A 20,697-nucleotide genomic window follows, 5' to 3' on the forward strand; every position below is an offset into this window, starting at 1 on the left:
AGTCAGCACCGTAACTGCCGCACCCCAAACCCACCCCAATTGGGGGGGGCCCGAGCTCGAAGGGGGCCCCAAATTATTTCGTGAATTAGCATAAATTATAGAGTATTTTTTGAAAATTTATGCAATATTTTCCAAAAATTTTCGCGCTGGGCGCGATTTAAAGTTACCAAATATCTTGATTATTTGGTACTCTACCCCCAAGAAAAAACACGCAAGATTTATAGAAATGGACATATCGGCGTTGGCCATTAATACGCCACTACGCACCAATATATATAACGATTTAGGACTTATTACATGCGACTCCAAGAAGTGTGCCAGAACGATCGGCAGCACGAAAAGCTTGGCCGAAACAGACTGCCCTTACGCAGACCGAAAACTTCGTTATATGTACAAAATAATAGGTTTAATTGTCCATAGGCGCCTAAATGACTGGCGCCATATGTTGCTTCCTGTCTTGGCAATCTGAACCTCAGAAGACAAATACCATCCAGCAGGAAAAAAATATATGCCTGTGAAGAAATACCAATTTGAAATCGTGTGCGTCTTTTAGTTTAGTACGTTTGAGCGATTCTATATTTTTGATATAGCAGACAGGAGGTCACGAAATAAAATCATGTAACGAAGTCATACCAACGGGTCCGTCCGAAGATGTTTAATTATTATTTACGGGCCCTACAGTTTCAGGTAAATCTGATAACGTGAGCAGAGAAGACAAGATATTGATAGCAATATATTAGCAATTCCCGATCTTATTGACCGATTGTATCATGAATTATCGAAAATTTTCGCGCTTCGAGCTGGCTCACTAAACAGTGCAGCTAATTTCGTGGCAAAAGCGAACACTGTGATGAGGGGGTCGGTTTATCACCCTATGAGACCCCCAAACCCAAGTTTTTGTGGGGGGGGGCGAGGCTGACGAAGTGCTGTTTCGTTCCTGCCAATGGGTATACGCCCGAAGTTGTCTAATTATTATTGGGCGGTCCTACGTTTTAAAACATACCTCGCTCAGCTCTACCGGTAAATCTGATTACGTGAGCAGGGAGAGGATCAAAATTGATAACAATATATATGCAATTCCCGATCATACTGCCTGATTCAATCATGATTTACTGAAATTTTTCGCGCTTCGCGCGTCTAGGCGGGAAAAGCTGATTAACCAAACGGTCCCCCAATGCAGATGTGAAATAGCGTCAAAAAGCGGACAGCCAAAGGGGGGTGTGGGGGGCGAAGCCCCCCAGAAGTTAGGTTTATCACCCTATGGGGGGCCCACGGCCAACGTTTTGGGGGGGGCCTGACGAAGTGCTGTTACGGCCCTGCGTACAGTAAAGAATATCGCAAAAGTAGGTGTCGTAAACTCACTATAATCACTAACGGTTAGTGACAATATAATCAGTTTAAGACACCTGTCCTTGTGACATGTAAGACATAAATAATTATAGTGAATGTGGCGGACAGAACCATTGCGGTAAAATCGCTGAACAAATTATATGCAACAGTAACAACCGTTGCCCCGATGACGCGAGCGAAAATAAACTGAATCTTCCTTCCTCGCGGTTTTTGGAATAACAGACATGTGCTACGGCTCTTTAAGTGTTCACATGAATAAGTTAAATGTTGTTCATTTTCAGCAAACGGTATTTTATAATGCCGTTCTACAACATAAACATATATTGAAATTTCTAAAATTTTGAATTCATTTGGGGGCCGCGAGATATGGTGTTGATGCGTTTTTGAAGGTCGATTTTATTAAAAAAAAAAAAAACTTTGGGAAACGCCCGTCTGTAGATTCTTCGGACAATTAAATGACATGTGAGCAACAAGCATGTTTAGACTTGTGTGTGGCCATGTCTCAATATATGTGTCACTTCATTTGCTATGTACATAGCGACTCCACGAAATATTGACTGATCATAAGCACATCAAATACTGTCAATAAGTAAATGATGGCAATACAATACAGTACACAGTGCAATTTTGTTATTAAAAGCTCAACACTCGTGTGATGTTCATTAACAGACCGTTCGTACTTTATACTCGCAAAGATGTGCTTTCTGCTCTTCAAACAAGTAATATTATATATGAATTTCAATGCTATTGTGATAGTCGGTGTGTGGCACTCTCGTCTATGTGGTAGTGCGGACGGATGAAGCAGCATGTTACCAAATTAGTCGGGCTGTCAATCAGGCAATATCGCTTCGTTCGTCGACGTAGAGAAGTGACCAACTTTGATTCCTTACTGAGTCCGAGTATTTAATCCTGTAATTGATCAACGTCTTATTGAATGATCCATATTACCCATTCATCACAATCCCCCATGTTCACTGCATGTGATTTAAAACGGCGGATCAGCTTTTCATTTTTCTGTATTGAAGTCGAGAATTATTGAATTAAATAATCCTGATTTTTTGCCAAAGAAGGAGTTTCATAACAATCTTGAAATATTTCCTTCATGTCTGTAGAGTATAGACTAAGATATGAGTCCGTCAAAAGTTTTCCGTGCCTTGTTTACTTAATAGTAACTACCGCGTAGTTACCGGTGCAACTGGCGTTCATTTTTGCATTGAATTCTTACGGCATGATATGTGACGCTGGTTTTCATTTCAAAAGCGGCACATGAAAAGTCTTCGAGTCAGGTATATTATACTGCAAAGAAGGTATAGTGCAGATAGAAGCATTCTGATATAGGTTTTGTTGATATGAGTTAGTACTGATGTAATCCTATACGATGAAACATCCGTGCGGCATTTTCAGAGCATCCAATCTTAGGCTATTTCTACAACATGTCGCGAATCGGATGGAAGGCGTGGGTTACATTCACTATGCTGATAACCACGGCTATGTCAGACAAAACAGGTATTATGCATTGTTTCGTTGAATTTGTCAATGTTTTAAATTTTATACCAGATCATTAACCACAGTTCTACAACATCGAATAAGACATAATCTTGGTCTTGCTTTGGTATCAGAGGTGATTAACGTAGTCGATGTTACTTGAGGAGATGTAGTAGTAACCCCGAAAATTTCGTGTAAATAGCAATATACAAGACGTGACAAAACTAGGCTATACAGTGTCTGAAAATCTGAAACTTAGCGAAGTAGTTTGAAAACGAAGATTTGGTCGAAGAATCGGATACCTTTCTTATGAAATTGAAAGATGTGACTACTCGACTGACCCAAAATGGCTAAACACACTGCAAGAAGATGCAATATTCAAATATGTGTTCAGTTACCGTGATAAATGGGCTAAAAAACCTTACATCAATTTTACTTATAAAACTGATATACTTAACGCAAAACTACTTCGCAATTTTCAAAACTCAAAGTCCTAAAATTTTATATCTAAAAGGGCATGTAGGCAAAAACTATACCTAAGCATTTCGAAAAAGTAAAAGAACTTCGTTAATGACCACCTATGTTTGTATCCATAATCGATTACGACGTTTACAGCATTTTCAAGTAATTATTATCGTAATGTAATGTATTTGGTAGAAATGCCAATGTAATCGTCATCGATTATTTCGCATATATGATAGATTACTTTGTAAAAGGACAATGACTATCACGTAATCAAGAGATATCACGTAAAGTAAAGTAGCTCTATAGTGCGATCACAGATATTGGCAGTAGAGGCGTCGAGATAGTGGACTTGACTGCTCATCATTACATCCCAAGTATAAGCTATGCTCAGTGGTCATCGAAGCCGCTTTAGAGAATTTCATCTATACAACAATCCATGGCAGAGCTACTCTTCATAATGATGGCTCGCACTATACACTATCTATATTATGTGGATTGTAGGAATACAAGGCCTATCGCTACGAGAAGTATAACTCGTTATTGTATAATTTCGTGTTCATATTCTCTTATTCTTCCATTCTTCTAGTTGAAGGGGGCATAAATCAGCATTTCACCGCTCCTCGATTAATATTTGAATATGCCGTCCACCATTCGCCGATATCTTGTTAGCATGTGCCGTAGCTAGAAAACTTGTGCGGGTGACCAATCGTTACCGATCAAGGTTTTTAATGGAGGTTATAACACTGTGCTGCTTTAATTTTGAGGTTACTAATGTATTGACCGTTCATAGTGTACTTTAGATGCTGAATCCAAAACTGTTATCCGTTTTATTCAATCAGGTCTAGATTTTCGGCATATTGCACTTGAATTTTCGAAAACTACAGCTTTCAGCGTATTGCGAATAAGAGTTGTGACGTTATAAAAAAGGATTTAGCAATGATATTTTGATGAAAAGTTTAGAACATAATTCGAATAGGACGAAGACCATTCCCTACAGTAGTGTTTCTCGATGTGGGGGGGGGGGCGATAAAGCATCTGAAAGGGGGCGCGAAGCCGCTGTTAACTAAACAATTTTTCGCACTTGGCATTTTTATTGTGTATTGTCTATTGTCCGAATTTAATATTTGAGAATTATCTCATAACCTTCAATGCCATCAAGCTATCCGTTGGGATTGCTAGCAATCCGATTTCTATCTTTAATATTTCGTAATATTACGAGAAGGGGGCACGAAATTTTTCACTATCAAAAGGGTTGCGTGTCTAAAAAGTTTGAGAACCACTGCCCTATAGCATACAGTAGTGAAATTTCAGGATTAATATCAGCTTTGGGCATATAGGCCGCAGATCTGTGAACTGATCGAAGATGAAGATTTCACTGCACACTGGGTGCAGTAGACAAATGACCATTGGCAGCTTTTTGAGTAGTCATTCTAATCTTCCCCAGAAAGCATAGTAGCCCTGTTTACGAAGCACAGGCCAAAGATCTGCTTGAAATCAAATCGAAGAAAATGGCGATGAGACCACAATCACAATATCGTCACCAAAGGCAATCAGTGAGCTTGATGTCTCAATTACGAAACGAAAAATCTGCGTAATGCAACGCCAAATGAATACAGCATACCATCAGTGTCGCAACAAGCAATGTGCCGATAAATAATGTTTTTATAGATTATCCTTGACATATCTCAACATAGCTGCCATTCTTGGTTTGACAAAAGTGTCTGTTTCCAATGGAGATTCTCCATACTGTATAAATTTGAACTTTTGCAGACCGTCCTCGTCGACTGATGTCACACAACTTACCAAGTTTCAATATTGGGCTCAACGCTGATGGCCTTGTCACCATCACAACTACGCCAGAGTTGTTCCGTATCGTGTCTCCCGGATTAATGGGTATACGGTCAACTGTGTCATTCGAGTCTGTGCGATACCCAGGTCGCTATTTGAGACATAGGGGCTGGGTTTTGCATCTCGATACGTTTACAGAAGGAAATCATCTGTTGTTTCGAAAGGATGCGACATTTTATCCACGTCACGGAAAATATTTTGATGTGAGATGATTTATGATACAGGAGTTTTTTTAGCTAACGGGGATCAAATATATTATTATTTAATAATTAGTGCGGAATGGTGTAGAATATGGTTACCTCGACGCCGCTTACTCGAAACATTTACAGGGGTATACCGCGTACGAGTCATACAACGCTCCAAACCGTTTCATTCACCACCAGGATCTTCGCTTGCGAGTATCACCATTACCCAACCCCCTTACTGACGTATTCAAAAAAGAAGCGAGTTTTATGGAATCTGAAGGTAGAATTGATCCCCTTTCCGTCGAAATATTTGAAACAAGAACCTCACATATATAGATTAATAGTTCACAAAAATTAGTGTAGAACTTCATTAATAAACCATTCTTTACTTAGTCACTACAATGACCAGTTACTATAGTGCAGGTGTCTGAACCTTTTTCGTCAAAAGAGCCATAATGGCTCTATAATTTCAATTGTAATTCCCAAAAAGCCATACAATGATGTCAATCAACTCTTGCGTCACAATTAAAGATTTGTGACGTCATGGTGGCACGAAATCGATGTTCAATACGAGGGATTCATCATATGTTGTTATGACACCCGCCAGTTTAATGACATTTGAGAAATGGACAAAATAATAAAATAAAAAAAAGTGGAGCATGCCACTCCTTAGCTTAGCTTTACGGTTTGGTAACCTTTTGAAAGCTACGGCGAATTTGAAAGTGATATTGGTTTCCGTCGAGTCTGCAACTACAAATTTCGTGTTGATTGACGGATTACATTTGTCCCATCCCTAAATAATTTGAAGATATACCATATATTTGCCCTATTATTGAAAAGAAAAATTATATAAACCTAAAAATAGTTCGCTTATAAACCTAAAAATGGACAATGGTGATGCACAAATTATGCGGTATGGCTACATAGGAAATGAGTGGGAATGTTTATGACTCCAACTGATATTTTGCAGATACCTTGGCGATCACGAAAACAGCACCCACAGAGTTCATAAGTGCCAATTTCCCATTGATGTCCATCGGGTTTACCACTTCAAATTTACCGCAAATTGCAACTTCTCCATGGCTGGAAAGATTCCGAGTCGTATCTCCCGGTTTAAATGGCCAATGCGGGACGGTGTCATTGGAGTCTGAGAGATATCCGGGGCACTATTTAAGGCACAGGGGATTCCTAATTCACCTGGATGCCTTCCAAGAGAAAAACATCTTTTTTCATGATGCTTCATTTTGGATGAGGGAAGGGATACTAACGCAGGTATAAACTGACAAATAATAACTTATCACTTACAAATACTTTACATTGTACGGTACATACTGAACCCACAAAGGCATTTGCGACGACAAGCAGACATGCTGTATTGGTATATCTAAAGCACCTTGAACTGAAAATGTTTTATGCTTTTGGCGACTAGGGCTGGGCAAAATCAAGTACCTGAGTAGTTCGATTTTGAATCAAGTCGAGTGTTACTCATAATGATTAGAGGTCGACCGATTATCGGCTTGGCCGATTATCGGCGCCGATATTTGGAACTTTCTCGAATATCGGTATCGGCCAATCTAGGCCGATATCGCGACCGATATTTTATATCTAACTACAATCTACCTTTTCTGAACTGATCTGCAATTCTGTATCATGTTTTGATTTTCGGGTTATCCCAAATTTCAACGAATGTTCACAATTAAGCAATAAGTCTTTTCGATTTAAGTTTTCTCGTTTGTTGTTCACCTTTCTGTGGCATGAACAAGTGCCACCTTGCCTAATATATAATATTTTTGGCGAAATAGTTCTCTGCTCCTTCCATATTAATATCGGCCTATGATATCGGTTATCGGCCTTGTGAGCGTCGAAATATCGGTATCGGTATCGGCCTGTAAAAATCAATATCGGTCGACCTCTAATAATGATGTGGTAACAGTATGGTAATGCTCTGTCTGAGCGCGCGAACGTGAACCTATGACGCCGCGAGACGTCATATTGCTACTTCTAACCCTGTATTTCCGTAAAGTAATATAGTCGTGTACATACACGTACATACATTATAATTAGCGAAGACTCGGGTCACATTATGCCACAATGCTAAGTATGCTGACTTTTTAACCGTCACCTAATGTATCAACTGGAACAATCAAACGCTATATTAATTCCATAAAATCAATATCTTCCGTCGCTTTGGCTGTTTTTTTATGATACAACAAGGATATCAAATATAGATAAACCCCGCACGCCTGATCGAATTTTTACATTAGACATCGATGCTTGCTTTCTATTGATTTCGTTGATGTAAATAATTGATTGGTTCACTAAGCCCAATTCGCTTAATTCCCACATAGTGTATATCCCTCGTGATATTTTGTGATAGTGGGCACAGCTCACAGCATAGAGTCACTAATTATTCACAAACGGAAAGCTGAATACTCTGAACCAACTTTAACAAGGTCCAAGGTACAATCTCGATTAGTGCTGTTTAGTGCTGCCAGCGCCATGTGGAGAGTGGCCCGAACTTGGAAAGTGAAGAATTTCAACCAAAAACGTTATATTGCCGTGGAAAATTCCAATACATGAAAACGGTTCACAGTGAAGAGCATACCAAGGCTCGTTTGCGAACCTTCAAATTTCAGAGGTTCACACACAGAGCGTGAACGCGAACCTCACGTTCACACCATGCCTAGAAAATAGTAGTTCTAAATCAGTATTTATTGGCCAGGAACGTACAATTTAATTTTAAGTACTCGAAAGAATAAATTCTAATACCCGACTCGAATCATTAGAATTAATACTCGATTAAGATTGGAGTACTCGAATCACTGTGCTCAGTCCCAATGGAGACATCTGTGAAATTATTGTTTACAGTAGGCGGGGTTGGATTGACGGCATTGAAGTTTAGCTTAAAGGAGTGTACTCTCTGTTGCCAGGGTTACGTTTCCTTTGAATCATACAATTTCCCTAATCGATACATACGACATCAAGGATACAGATTAAAACTACATGTCTACGATGGCTCGTCGCTCTTCAAAGCGGATGCCAGTTTTATGCGGAATTCCGGTATGCGTGATTTCTGCGAATGGTACCTTCAGGAAGTACATTATGAATATCATCACGTTTTCAGATTCAATCACGATCAGAAGAGAAGGCCCCTACCATTTATTTTCCAAAAATGCCGCGCACAAGACAATAGGGTTGGATAACGCCGGTTTATCGTATCTTCTCGATTCGAGAGAAGATAAGTTTCATATCGTTCGTCCTGGGTTAACTGGAGAGCCAGGAACAATCTCACTGGCATCGGCATTGTATCCTGGTCACTATCTGCGCCACAGGAATCTCTTGATGCATCTCGATCCGTTCGAAGAGACTTCACTATACAAGCCTGATGCCACATTCTATCTTCGACCGAACCACTTCTTCCAGGTGCGCCTAGGTGCTAATATTTTCGAATGTGGAATGTGTCAATTCTGAAAGTTCCAAGCAACTCTACAGCTTGTCAGTGCAAATACATTGAGGCTCTCTTATTTGTGTACTCACTTCATGCTGGTGGAGTCATATTATGTGATACAATTATTGATATACATGCAATGTTATTTCAAGTTCTCCACTTGTTGCTGACAATTATCCTCGTCTAGTATATGCCGAATATAATATTTAATTCATGAATATACGTTTTAAAAGTAAAAAGTACTCCGTAGGCTGTAAAATACAACGGTTTATCCAGTAGGGGTATTCAAAAATGACTTTTTTTCTCAAATTGTACTGGATACTTAATTATATTGTTAGGTTACACACCAAATTTGGTTCAACATCAACGAGTAGCCGCATTGCTACAGTAGATGAAAGATCCAATTTATTATATAGAATAAATGAAAATAAAAAATTCAAAATTTTCTTTTTACCCCGTGGAAGTGTTGGGTTGTCTACAGAAACGATGTTCACCAAATTTGGCTCAATTCCAACCAGTGGAAGCGGAGGTATTGCTATCGAAAAATTTGGATTGAAATAAAATAGTATTCAAGGCAGGCACACCTATTATCACTGATAACAAATAATTAAAGAGTTGGCCACCGTAAATACTATTTTTTTGATAATCCGAATTCTGCGTCCAGTTATTTAGGATCAGACGAGAATTCCCGCGCAGACGAATCGCTGAAAACCGTATCATCCGACTCATTTTTGTCAAAAGCCGGTTCAGTCAGAAAGGCGTATGACGATATTGCCTTTATACTTCAGGGTTACTTCAGTTTGGAATCAACGAACTTGAAGAACTATTTCGTTCGACATCAGTACTGGCGTATGAAACTACACCGTTATGATGGAACCGAACTATTCCGTCAAGACTCAAGCTACAAGCTTGAAATCTAGCTACCACTGTAAATCAAAAATTCGTGTCGAATAATTTAAAGCAGATTATATTGATCAATGCATCCGCAGAACAATAAAAAAGGTATCCGTACGTAAACTTGAGTATACTGCGATGAAATGTGTTCGTAGGTGATTCCTGTGACAGGCCACACTGCAGCACGAATCTAGACAAGATACCGCTTGTACGGCCTTTTCTGGCTGTGCGGAAACGAACTATTCAATATTAGTGCTGGGCCCGATGATTCGGTACTTCAATCTGAATCGAGTACGCTTATAAATTCTAATTATTTTAGTCGGGTATAGTTAAAGGCAATTTTGGCGAGTACTGAAATCATGCGTTCATTGCGACAGAGTTACTCGATGGATTACAATTATAGTTTCGGTACTATTTTCCACTGTGTAAACCGTAGTGAAACCTCGATAGGTTGTATCGCCAGAGGAGTTCGGTAACGATGTACTTCTACTTTTTCGAAGTACTCAAGTAGTTTTCTTCTACTTCTGGCACTTACTCATGCAGATAGAGTTTTTGCTACTTCTACTTCGTAATATTTTGTGATCTACTCACTTACTTTACGTTATTTTCAGTTTGTCAAGTAGAAGTAGTGTAACCCCACATTGAAAGAGAAGCTAGGGAATTCCCGGGCTGTTTTCACGGAGTTGTAACTTTCGCAACGACGCAGCACAATGACCATAACAACGGTCATTGCGTGGTTGCGATTGTTCAGAACAATGCCGATTTTCAGACTTTGAGGGTTATTTCGAGGGGGTTCCATTGCCCTGATCAGATTTTAATGAATATTATCAGAATCAGCGCGACTGTAGCTTTCAAATAAGATCAACTTCATTTAATTTGAGCGTTCGGATCGTCATCTACGGGATTAGTAAATACGTTGCCGCTTCATGATATCAAGCGACAACAAATCTCCGACTGTCGCATCACTCGACCCTGAATCACGTGTTGCGTATCTATTCGTTGGTTACTTATCTATATTCCCACTGCGCCTTTAGTTATAAGTGGAGCGATGTTTTTTGGCATGTCAAAGAAGTCAAAATTAGGTCAAAACTGTAGCGTTAGGTCGAAAACAGTCCAATTATTTTACAAAGGTAATACTTTTTTGCAATCTGCATTTCTTTTGTACCGTAGATTTTGCACTGTCGGTGAACTTAGCATTTGACATTTTACAGCTTGTTAGCCTACTTTATTAGCCTACCGTTATAGACGGCCCACTGTCTGCTCATTGTGAATCATGAAGATTTAAATGGGTTCACGTGGTGTTATGGTCAACGTACCGCAATATCGCAACTGAAACAAGACTGCCTGGACCTTGCATGGTTTTTATATCAAAAAGCCCGTGATGAAAAATTGTGATGTAGGAATCATTGCTATAATGAAGCAACCCTGTTTGTCACGAGCAGTGTGCACAAAACTTCGGTGCTGTTAAACGTTCTTTCTCAATTCTCGGACGGACACTTTCAACTCCAGAATGAAAGATGGCATCTTTCGTTGTACTTCAAAAGAGATTATTACTTCTACCATAATGTGTAGGAACAGATTTCGCTAAACTAAAAATTTTTCATGCAAAGATTTGTCAGTTTTTGAGACAAAAAAAAAGATTTTTCAGGCCCAACTACTTCGTAAGGACAAATAGTTCCAATCACAAATGAAGATAAGTAGTACAATCCTAACATTATGTTGGGAAACACCTAATTTGCATACGCTAGGTCAAATTTTGTCAAAATTAAGACTTCTAAGGTAAAGAAATGTCAAATTTTTTATTTTGTAGGTCAACATCTTCTATTTTTAGGTAACAAAAATTCCTATAGTTATGAGCTATACATACCCGCAACGCCTAACGTGCCAGGCTAAGCAGTCATTGATCCACCAATCACCATCCTACCGTCATTTTGCTTGGAAATAAATTTATTTAAACATTTCTCACGGCACCATTGAACATCCTAAATGTCACCTAGAATTCTGGAAGCAATTCTATGAATTATCATTATCTCGAGTAGTGTTTTCACCTTTTTACGATTCCTTCTTCCTTTTTCGAAATTTTTTTTGGGCTGCTAGCGTCACCGTATTTTAACGGCTGTGTATAGCGAAATATGGCGCGGTAATGATTGAAGACGAATTGGAATTTTGGATTCTGACGTGACTATATTTAAATCGTACCAATGACCAGTGTTGGGATCAAGTCACTACCTTCGAGTCACGAGTCATTTCGAGTCATTCCACATTTTGACTCGAGTCAAGTCAAGTCGATCGATTTTCAAATGTGACTCGAGTCAAGTCAAGTTACTCGATTTTTGGAGGTGACTCGAGTCAAGTCGAGTCAAGTCAAGTCAAGTCACGAGTCAAGTCAAAATTCAAGTCAAGTTGTCTTTTCGAAGTATGAGGCATGGTAACGTCATGGCATTTTGCTAGCTCGCTGAAATACAGATTGAGTGGTCATTGATTTAGAACCGATGAACGAATATAGAGTTAAATATACACGCAAGAAGGTGCTGTATCGCTCACATATACATAGAACTGCTAAACCTCAGTTTATAGTTACCAGCTAAAAAAAGAATAGATGCGAATTGGTAAGATGCAATACATTACGCATTTACAAATCGATATGATACAATTCCAGCCTGCGCCAATGATTGAGAACTGTATAAACTATAATCGTATTCAGTTTCAATAAAACAAGAGGTTTGGCTAAGGTAAAAACACCGAACAAAAATTACTTTACTATACTAGTTTACGACAACGTAAGCTGTAAGCTTTGATCACTTAGTTTGCGTTCAATTTATTTGCGAAAGAACAATGGAGGCTCAGTAAAACGCACGATCATTAAATGATTGGTCGCTCTCATGGTTTAAAGGCGTTTCGCGAACAATCCGAACATATATGCAAGATACAATAATTTTGATCGACACGGATTACTTGATGACGTGAAATTGACTCGTGAATTTGGCTCCGAGTTTCAACATGTTGCTGTTGTTGTTTCAAAATAAGCTATTCTCTTGTGCCCAATATCACTATTCGTCACTAGCAAAAACGGCTGTGATGATGGCAACAACATTCATCGAAGGAGAATCAGCTGATATGAATGGCAATATTGTCTTGACTTGCAATGGCCCAAACACTGCCAAGACCGAGATGCTTAGAAAACGGCTTGGGGCAGTGGTTCCTAAAACTGGGGAGCGCGCGCCCTCGTGACGGCGCGGAAGCATCAGAAGGTGAGGCGTAGATGCGCTTAATTGAAAATTTTCCAGCCCACACGATGGGTGCGAGCTCCCCAGTTTTAGGAACCACTGCCCTACGCCGTTTCAGCCCATTCATATAAGCTGATTCTCCCTCTATGGAATGTTATTGCTCTGTGTATAGTCCGGAATTCATCTGAGAGAAGTCTCTTCTCAACAGTCATAACCTTCCATGCCATCAAACTAGACGTTGCTATTGCTAGCATTCTGGTGGCATTTTGTGATATGACGATTTTTGAGTATCATAAATGGAAGCGTGTCTTAAAAAGTTCGAGAACCACTGGCTTCCGGTTTCCCCACTAGATCAAGCTTTACGTGAAGATGGTCTTTCGGCTAGTCGCGTATCTCGCTAGTCCCAATATTGATCCCTTATAGCCGCTGAAATTCGTTGCCAGGTATCGTGCACAGCTCACAGTTCAAAATTAAATTAAATTGATGATAATGATCTTTTGATGTATTTGTAATCCTTTAATAAAATATTATTTCGTTTGTGGTCAATATGCCCATCGCTTATGTTAGGTAGCTCACCGTCGTACTGACGTAGAGTTTCAGAACGTTGTTGCCTATTTTTCATCGATAATGAATTCATGCCAGTGTTGGGATCAAGTCACTACCTTTGAGTCACAAGTCATCTCGAGTCATTGCACATTTTGACTCGAGTCAAGTCAAGCCAATCGATTTTTGAAAGTGACTCGAGTCAAGTCAAGTCATTCGATTTTTGGAGGTGATTCGAGTCAAGTCGAGTGAAGTCCAGTCAAGTCACGAGTCAAGACACAATTCAAGTCAAGTGGTCTTTTTGAAGTATGAGGCATGATTAGGCCTATTTCATTTCGTTTTGCTAGCTGTTTGCAATTCAGATTGAATCGCCGTTTATTTTAAATCGAGGGATGACTATAAAGTTAAATATACACGCGAAAAGACCTTGTATAGCTCACGAATGTGCAGGCTAGTACTGCTAAACTACGTAACTGTGGTATACCCACAGTCGTGTTTAATCATCTGCCAAGTAGAGAATAGAATACGAAACCACAGATAGGGGAAACGAATTCATATGATACACCACTCAACTACATATCCATGGGATAGAATTTAAGACTACGCCAATGCTTGACTAGTAATATACACTTACTTTACTACTGCGACAAGCAGTCCACGTATTTGTGATAGAACAATAGAGGTTCAGTAAAGAGATTTGCAGGGTTGTAACCAAGTCACATTGTTCCGAGTCACGAGTCAATCTTACTTTTGTTGTTTTAACTCGAGTCAAGTCGAATCATTTTCAATTCATCACCGAGTCGAGTCCGAGTCCAAGTCACCGTTTTAAGGGTCAAGTCCGAGTCATAGTGTTATGACTCGAGTCGAGTCCAAGTCACATATTTGAAGTCATGTTCAACTCATGTTTTCAATACTGAATTAGCTTATAGCTTATAGAGAATCAATGAATTCATTCTACATGCTATCTGATATAGAACCAACGATTTCACTTCTAGATACCAGCTGATAGAGAATCAACAGATGCATGTTTATGTAGATGTACAGTTTTTCTTTTACATTATCAGGTGGTTGACTAAGAAAAGGTCAGCTTTCCTGCTCAGTTCCAGAAATAGCCGCCGGGAAATTTTGTATTGACTACAAATAGAGATTTTCGAATTTTACCGGACGCCTCATGATATTGTTATATTGTGTAAAAATACGATTCATAGCAAATTTGGCTCAATTACAACTAGAAAAAGCGAATTTATTAGAGTGGAATATTTTGGATATGAAAAAATAGTCGGCTTACTACTTGCATTTAATTATAATATATGAAATAATTTCTCACCAAAAACACTCCCTTTATTTTCAAATATAAAATTTTCCCCTCTCATATCATTGATTCTACTTTTTAAAATTAAGCCAGATTCAGTATTCTCTTCATGCAACATTACAATTTTACCAAGTAGCCACCCAGTAAAATAAATCAGAAGTTATTTTTGAACAACCCTATTGTACAAACATCACACAACATTAGCCATTCATTATTATTCACGTGCACAATGCACATACCTAACAAAACGAATGGATGGAGTGCATTGTGTGTTTTCCCTGACAGCAGATCAAATCAATGATGAGTTACTATTCAAAAATGGAAAGGAGATCCTAATATATGTTATAGCGACATGGCCTTAGAATAAATCCACATCCACTGAAACACGTTCCATTGGTGCACTAGCTACTGGAATTTACAAGCATTTTTGAACCACAGTGAAGAGCATTGGATGCTCATTATTTCTGGTCGCCCAATAATGCAAAAAATCATTGCCTTCAAATCTACACATGAGCTTATCAGTCTCTTCCAAGTACTTGACCATCTGAGTCATTTCATTGGCATTTAATTGAACGTTGCTTCGATTGTTTGCTTGTGTAATTGAAAAGTCTAGAGTACTTTGATTGCGGAGGATCTATTACCTCTTCATCACAGGATGATTTTGAACAATATGCATTGCTACTATATGTGCCATTGTCTGTTGTTTTTACGGAGACATATCTGATATCAGACGAGTGCAACGAAAGCAGTAGCGACAAATAGCGATATCGGCAGAATTCGTCATATGCGTTGATCTAGCCAATACGATTCGGAAGTTTCTTCATCTTCAAGTCATATAAAATATGCCGAAACAATGACTTGGGTCGAGTCATGCGTAATGACTCGAGTACAAGTCGAGTCAATCCAAATATTGACTCGAGTCGAGTCGAGTCATTTTCCCTTTTCAAGAAAGTCACGACTCGAGTTATCCCAACACTGATTCATGCGGCCCGTGGCCTCTACGAAATTTGAAAAGTGGCCCGCGTCTGTGTGTCTGTAGGCGAGACCCATTGGTCTGATTGCTCGTAACAATGACCTATTTCGAATTTCAAGAACGATTTCTAGGGAGCTGCACTGCTCGGTCCAGACTATGATATGTCTTTTCTGAAAAACACGACAGCCGTTTCGTTTCAATACCAAGTAATTCCGAATCCGCAATGTAGCCAAATTTCATCTCTAATTTCTGTCCTATTTTTTAAATTTAGGTCATATTTAGAGCAAAATGCGAGTGATATGCCGTAAATTAGCACAGAAGTGACGGTCCGGCTGGGCGAAAAGTTGACCTTTTTTTAGTCAACCACTAGCAATGTGTAGATAAAAACTGTATTTTGAGATCTGAGCGTAAAAGTTGACCTTTTTTAGTCAGCCGATCACATAGTGGGAAAAATTCACCGATTTTTGCAAGTCTCAAATTTCTGAAAAAGTGTCCTCTTTTTAGATTTCCAAAATATGGCAAGCCTAGCTACATTGAATCTCAAAAGTCATTGCACATATCATGTAGCAAATATACAAAATATCATGGAACAAATATATATTAATATCAAACAACGGTTTTTATTTACTTTCGCTTGCTCGCGAATTTTTATTTCGATAGAATCGCGAGAGATGAGTTTGGAAATACTGACACTGCGATTACATATTTTCTAAACCACGATTTGATCCTAGATTAAAAACATCCTTAAATATTTAAAACAGTCTGCGTCTTCCAATCGAACGAGTTTCTGGAAAATATTGTGCGTAGAAGGTTTTGAGGGCTGTAACCAAGTCACAAGTTAATTTGAATTTTATAGTTTTGATTCGAGTCAAGTCGAGTAATTTCAACTTACCACCGAGTCGAGTTCGAGTCTAAGTCAGGGTGCATGGCATGTTGGGATGTGCCTTTCAAAATAGGGTAGGTTACCCTTTCATTTCAAACGCTTCTTGTTGCTATCTAATGAGGTACCGGTAGCACTGAAGCATACATGATGGGACGAGGTGTTGTAATCATTGTTCAGTACGAGTTACTTTTTTATTCTTTTGCGAAACTTCATCTCCGAGAAGCGCAGGAGGTTACGGGAACCACCAAGTTCCCCCCACCACCAGATTACCTTCCTGTCTGTTTTGTTGAAGTTTCCGTTCAGATTACTATTGGCGCATCTCTCATACCACCAGCCTCCTTCGTGGATAGAAGCGCAATTTGCCGACCATTCATCCTGATCCGAGTCTTTTGTTGAGAATTGAGAATAATCCAACCTGAGAGCATATCGTGGGTTGCGTTCTCGGAGTATCCAGATATGTGCAATCTGTACTTGTCGGATCCGGGGCCGACGCGAAAGTTGCTGGAAAATCACAATTGTTACGAAATTGGAGTCAAAGGTCAAAGTTCATGATCAAAGCGGCGTGACAAATTTTCGAAAGATTGAAAAAAGCATTGCGAATTTCAAATTAATTTGATCCAAAAAATGCACGATTTTCATTTTTGCTCACGAGCGACGCCATTATGGCCAAGGGATGGCGGTCGGTGAATCTTGCTTCGTGCGCGCAGATGACAGTTTTGGAGTTGGTTTCGCTATTTATCTTCGTGAGTTGTCGATATGATGCAGTTCAGGGTATCGATGCTAAATTAAGATAAATAGCATGTTTATTATTAGCATGGAATCATTTTTTAGCGAAAATAAGCCAAATTCACCAGTTTTACGAAGTTTTCGGTACTGGTTTGTGACAACTCACGAGAAGTCGAGAACATCATTGCATATCAGCTTGACTTATAAGATAATAGTGCATATACATTTGTAAAATGGCTGGCCATAACGGATATATTTATGTAATATAAATTAGTGAATTTATACCTGTAATACAGTTTTCTGTTTGATATGGACAGGTTGATTTCTTGCAAAGAACTTTTACGATAAACAATCTATATATTATTAAACTCTATTGCCTGATAACAGACGTGAATGCATAGATACGGGATCGTGGACTGTGACAGGAAGATCACACTATGATTGTTGTGTTCTGAAATGCAACGACTCAAGAAAGGCCATGAATCTATCCTTTCACATGAAGAAATGGATATAAAAAATTAGATCTGTAGTCGGGTTGAATTTTGACGTGAGTAAATTACCAGAAGTGTTTCAATCCGATCATACTCTCTCCTGTTCTATCGTGATAATGTTGCTATTGACTTTTTTCTAGATTACTGGAAATACACGTGTTTGTGGGGAGGATTATAGACTAAAGTCTTACGGACGTCACTATTTGAAAATTTGAGCAGTTCCTGGGATATTCAAGTGGATGAAGTCAACAACACCATCCAGAAGGGTGTTGCACAAGCATCAGAGGTGAGATCAATGTAAACTGACATGATATGAGGCTACATATTACTTTCAATTCTTAACAATGACAGGTACATGGTAGATAGGTCTCTTATGTGTGAGAGATTCCAATATTATTTAAAACTATTTCGCGAACTCGGCACATCAATTGGGTGGAAGGGAAAGTCCAATAACTACATGATACTGTCTTTCCAACAATATGTAGACAGTAGAGTGGATTGCAGCCAAAAATACTTGCACAACTCAGTATCAGGAAATATGTCCAAGGTGTGCTTGTCCATTCTAGAATCGCGTAAAAGTATTTCTGGTTATTATGATTAGTGCAGCTAAATACCGAGCTCAATCCCAAGGTGTTGTATCACCTGAACAGCGTTAAACAGTGTGACCGAACATTATTAGTAATATTCGTATGTGGCAAGCTGACAGACATTTTATCCAATTCGGCTCATTTGTAATTCAGGTGATTGTTTACTTTATATTTTTTCTGTACTTGGTTATGCCACCAGCACTAATTATTTAGTAAAAGGAACTCTATTACTTGAAAAACGTAGATGTACCTGATTAACTGCCATTGTTAGTTGATCGTAAATATACCGTAACCATAAATGTTTTCATTCCTGTTGGCATGTTATTAATGCATCTAACTGTATTTGTAGTGAACATCATACTCCAGACGAAATTCCTGCTCCAGCACTGATCAGATTCCACATCTACAACAGCCATTGTGAAGATAAATCATCTAAATCAGTGATTCCCAAGCGCGGCCCAGTGGGCCGCATGCAGCCCCCCAAATAGCCGCCGTAGCGTTCCTACAGTGCTGACTTAATGTATATCAGTCGAATTTGGCCCTATATGTAATCAAAATCCTCAAAAAAGAAGACAAAATTTTTAAAAAGAAGACATTTGGGCGTCCTCCGAGGACACTTTAAAAGAAAATCAAAAAAGAGGACAAATCATCTTAAAAGAGGACGTATAAACCCTATGATAACTAGATGTGCAACACGTAACTCACGGTTGAATTCGCCGAGATGCATACTACTTAGCCCGCTAAAAGCAGCATAATTGGTATTCCTATAGTCAGGGCCGTAACTGCCGCACCCCAAACCCCCCAATTGAGGAGGGCCGAGCTCGAAGGGGGCCCAAAATTATTTCGTGAATTAGCATAAATTGTAGAGTATATTTTGAAAATTTATGAAACTTTTTTGAAAATTTTTCGCGCTGTGCGCGATTTCAATTCGCCACGTGTCTCGATTATTGGGTATACTCTTCCCCAAGAAAAAATATGCAAGATTTATAGAAATGGGCATATCAGCGTTGGCCATGACCGCACCACAACGCACCAAGACATATAAAGTTTTAGGCCATGTAACATGTGACTCCAAGCAGTGTGTCAGTGATGAGCGGACTGTGATATTTTTCGGTCCAAGTCCTATCCTGAAAATTTTCAACTCAGTCCTACTCCATCCTGATCCAAAAATATTTTTGAAATTCACAGTCCAAGTCCGGTCCTGAAAATTTTCAACTCAGTCCTACTCCATCCTGATCCAAAAATATTTTCAAAATCTAAAGTCCCAATATATAACTGAAAAAACAGAAGAACATATTACAGAGAATAATTAGGCTCTCTGAAATATAACTCTGGTCTGTGACAAGATCTATATTTCCAATGTTTGCCTTCATTCTAAACTGCAGTGGGCCTACATGACACATCCACTTTCATTTTATATTTTAGCAACACGAATGTAAATAAATAGACTAGCAAGATGGCTATCAATACCTTAACCATCACATCATGAGCAATGCGCATGTACAATGACATCAGGGTTGATCATAATAGGTTTTTAATAAATTTGACTGGCTAGTTGATAAATTGTTAGGTCGGTTTGAACAAACGCTGCACATCAAATTCGATTCAATTCTCGTCTGTAGAAGCGAAGTTATTACAACTGGAGAATTTTCAATATACTAAAAAGTAGACACACTTTTTCGAATTATACTGGCTGCCCGTCCCTATGAAGTTTTGTAAGAAAATGGTGCATTACAAATTTGACTCAATTCCAACAAACATGGTATTTACTGTGGGATATTCTTTCATCAATAATTATAGAGCTGCAACACTATACTTTGAAGAGCTTCTTGGAGGTACAGAACTTGATTATAAAATTGAATAGTATATTCAAATTGAAACGAACCCGAATATTTTCGGCAGAAACTCGCCAGGGGTAATCGTCAGCAATAAGTAGAGAATTGAAAAGAACATTGTATATCAACAATCGTATCACAAAATATGACAGCCGAAAATTTGTCAGTCGTAAATATCCGGGTTAATTCCAATATGAACATACTATTCAACACTATTTTTCCAACCCAAAATTTTCCACTTCAATGAATTCACCTACACCAGTAGGAATTCCATCAGTAGCATCTTTAGCCAATTTAAAAAAAGAAGATATATCTATCCGACCCTAATGTACTTACTACCCATACCAGACAAACAACTAATATATTCACTTTCGGGGTCAATACAGAACAAACTTGCCATAGTATTTTGTTCTATGAGTACATAAAATATTTTAGACGAAAGAAC

General features: G+C 38.8%; 2 protein-coding genes across 4 annotated transcripts in view; one reads left to right on the forward strand and one right to left on the reverse strand.

Moving 5' to 3' along the window:
- The window catches only part of LOC145451713 (uncharacterized), a 312,192-nt gene that overhangs the window by 64,482 nt on the left and 227,013 nt on the right, over positions 1-20,697 (reverse strand). The gene's annotated exons all lie outside the window — the stretch shown is intronic.
- LOC145451721 (uncharacterized) overlaps positions 2,729-20,697 on the forward strand; it is a 118,572-nt gene continuing 100,603 nt past the window's right edge. Inside the window, exons 1-7 of one of the 2 annotated variants that reach the window (XM_080329966.1) lie at positions 2,729-2,856; positions 5,071-5,351; positions 5,478-5,613; positions 6,304-6,605; positions 8,264-8,393; positions 8,458-8,756; positions 9,570-9,798. In XM_080329966.1, the coding sequence (XP_080186092.1) occupies positions 2,784-2,856; positions 5,071-5,351; positions 5,478-5,613; positions 6,304-6,605; positions 8,264-8,393; positions 8,458-8,756; positions 9,570-9,701 (1,353 nt within the window). In that variant the 5' untranslated portion in view covers positions 2,729-2,783 and the 3' untranslated portion in view covers positions 9,702-9,798. Of the gene's footprint in view, positions 2,857-5,070; positions 5,352-5,477; positions 5,614-6,303; positions 6,606-8,263; positions 8,394-8,457; positions 8,757-9,569; positions 9,799-20,697 lie in introns of those variants that run through there. The other variant, XM_080329967.1, reaches the window with a different exon arrangement.

Source organism: Botryllus schlosseri, chromosome 12 (assembly GCF_051294905.1).
Source record: "Botryllus schlosseri isolate E-star chromosome 12, Bs_hap1, whole genome shotgun sequence".
Taxonomy (NCBI): domain Eukaryota; kingdom Metazoa; phylum Chordata; class Ascidiacea; order Stolidobranchia; family Styelidae; genus Botryllus; species Botryllus schlosseri.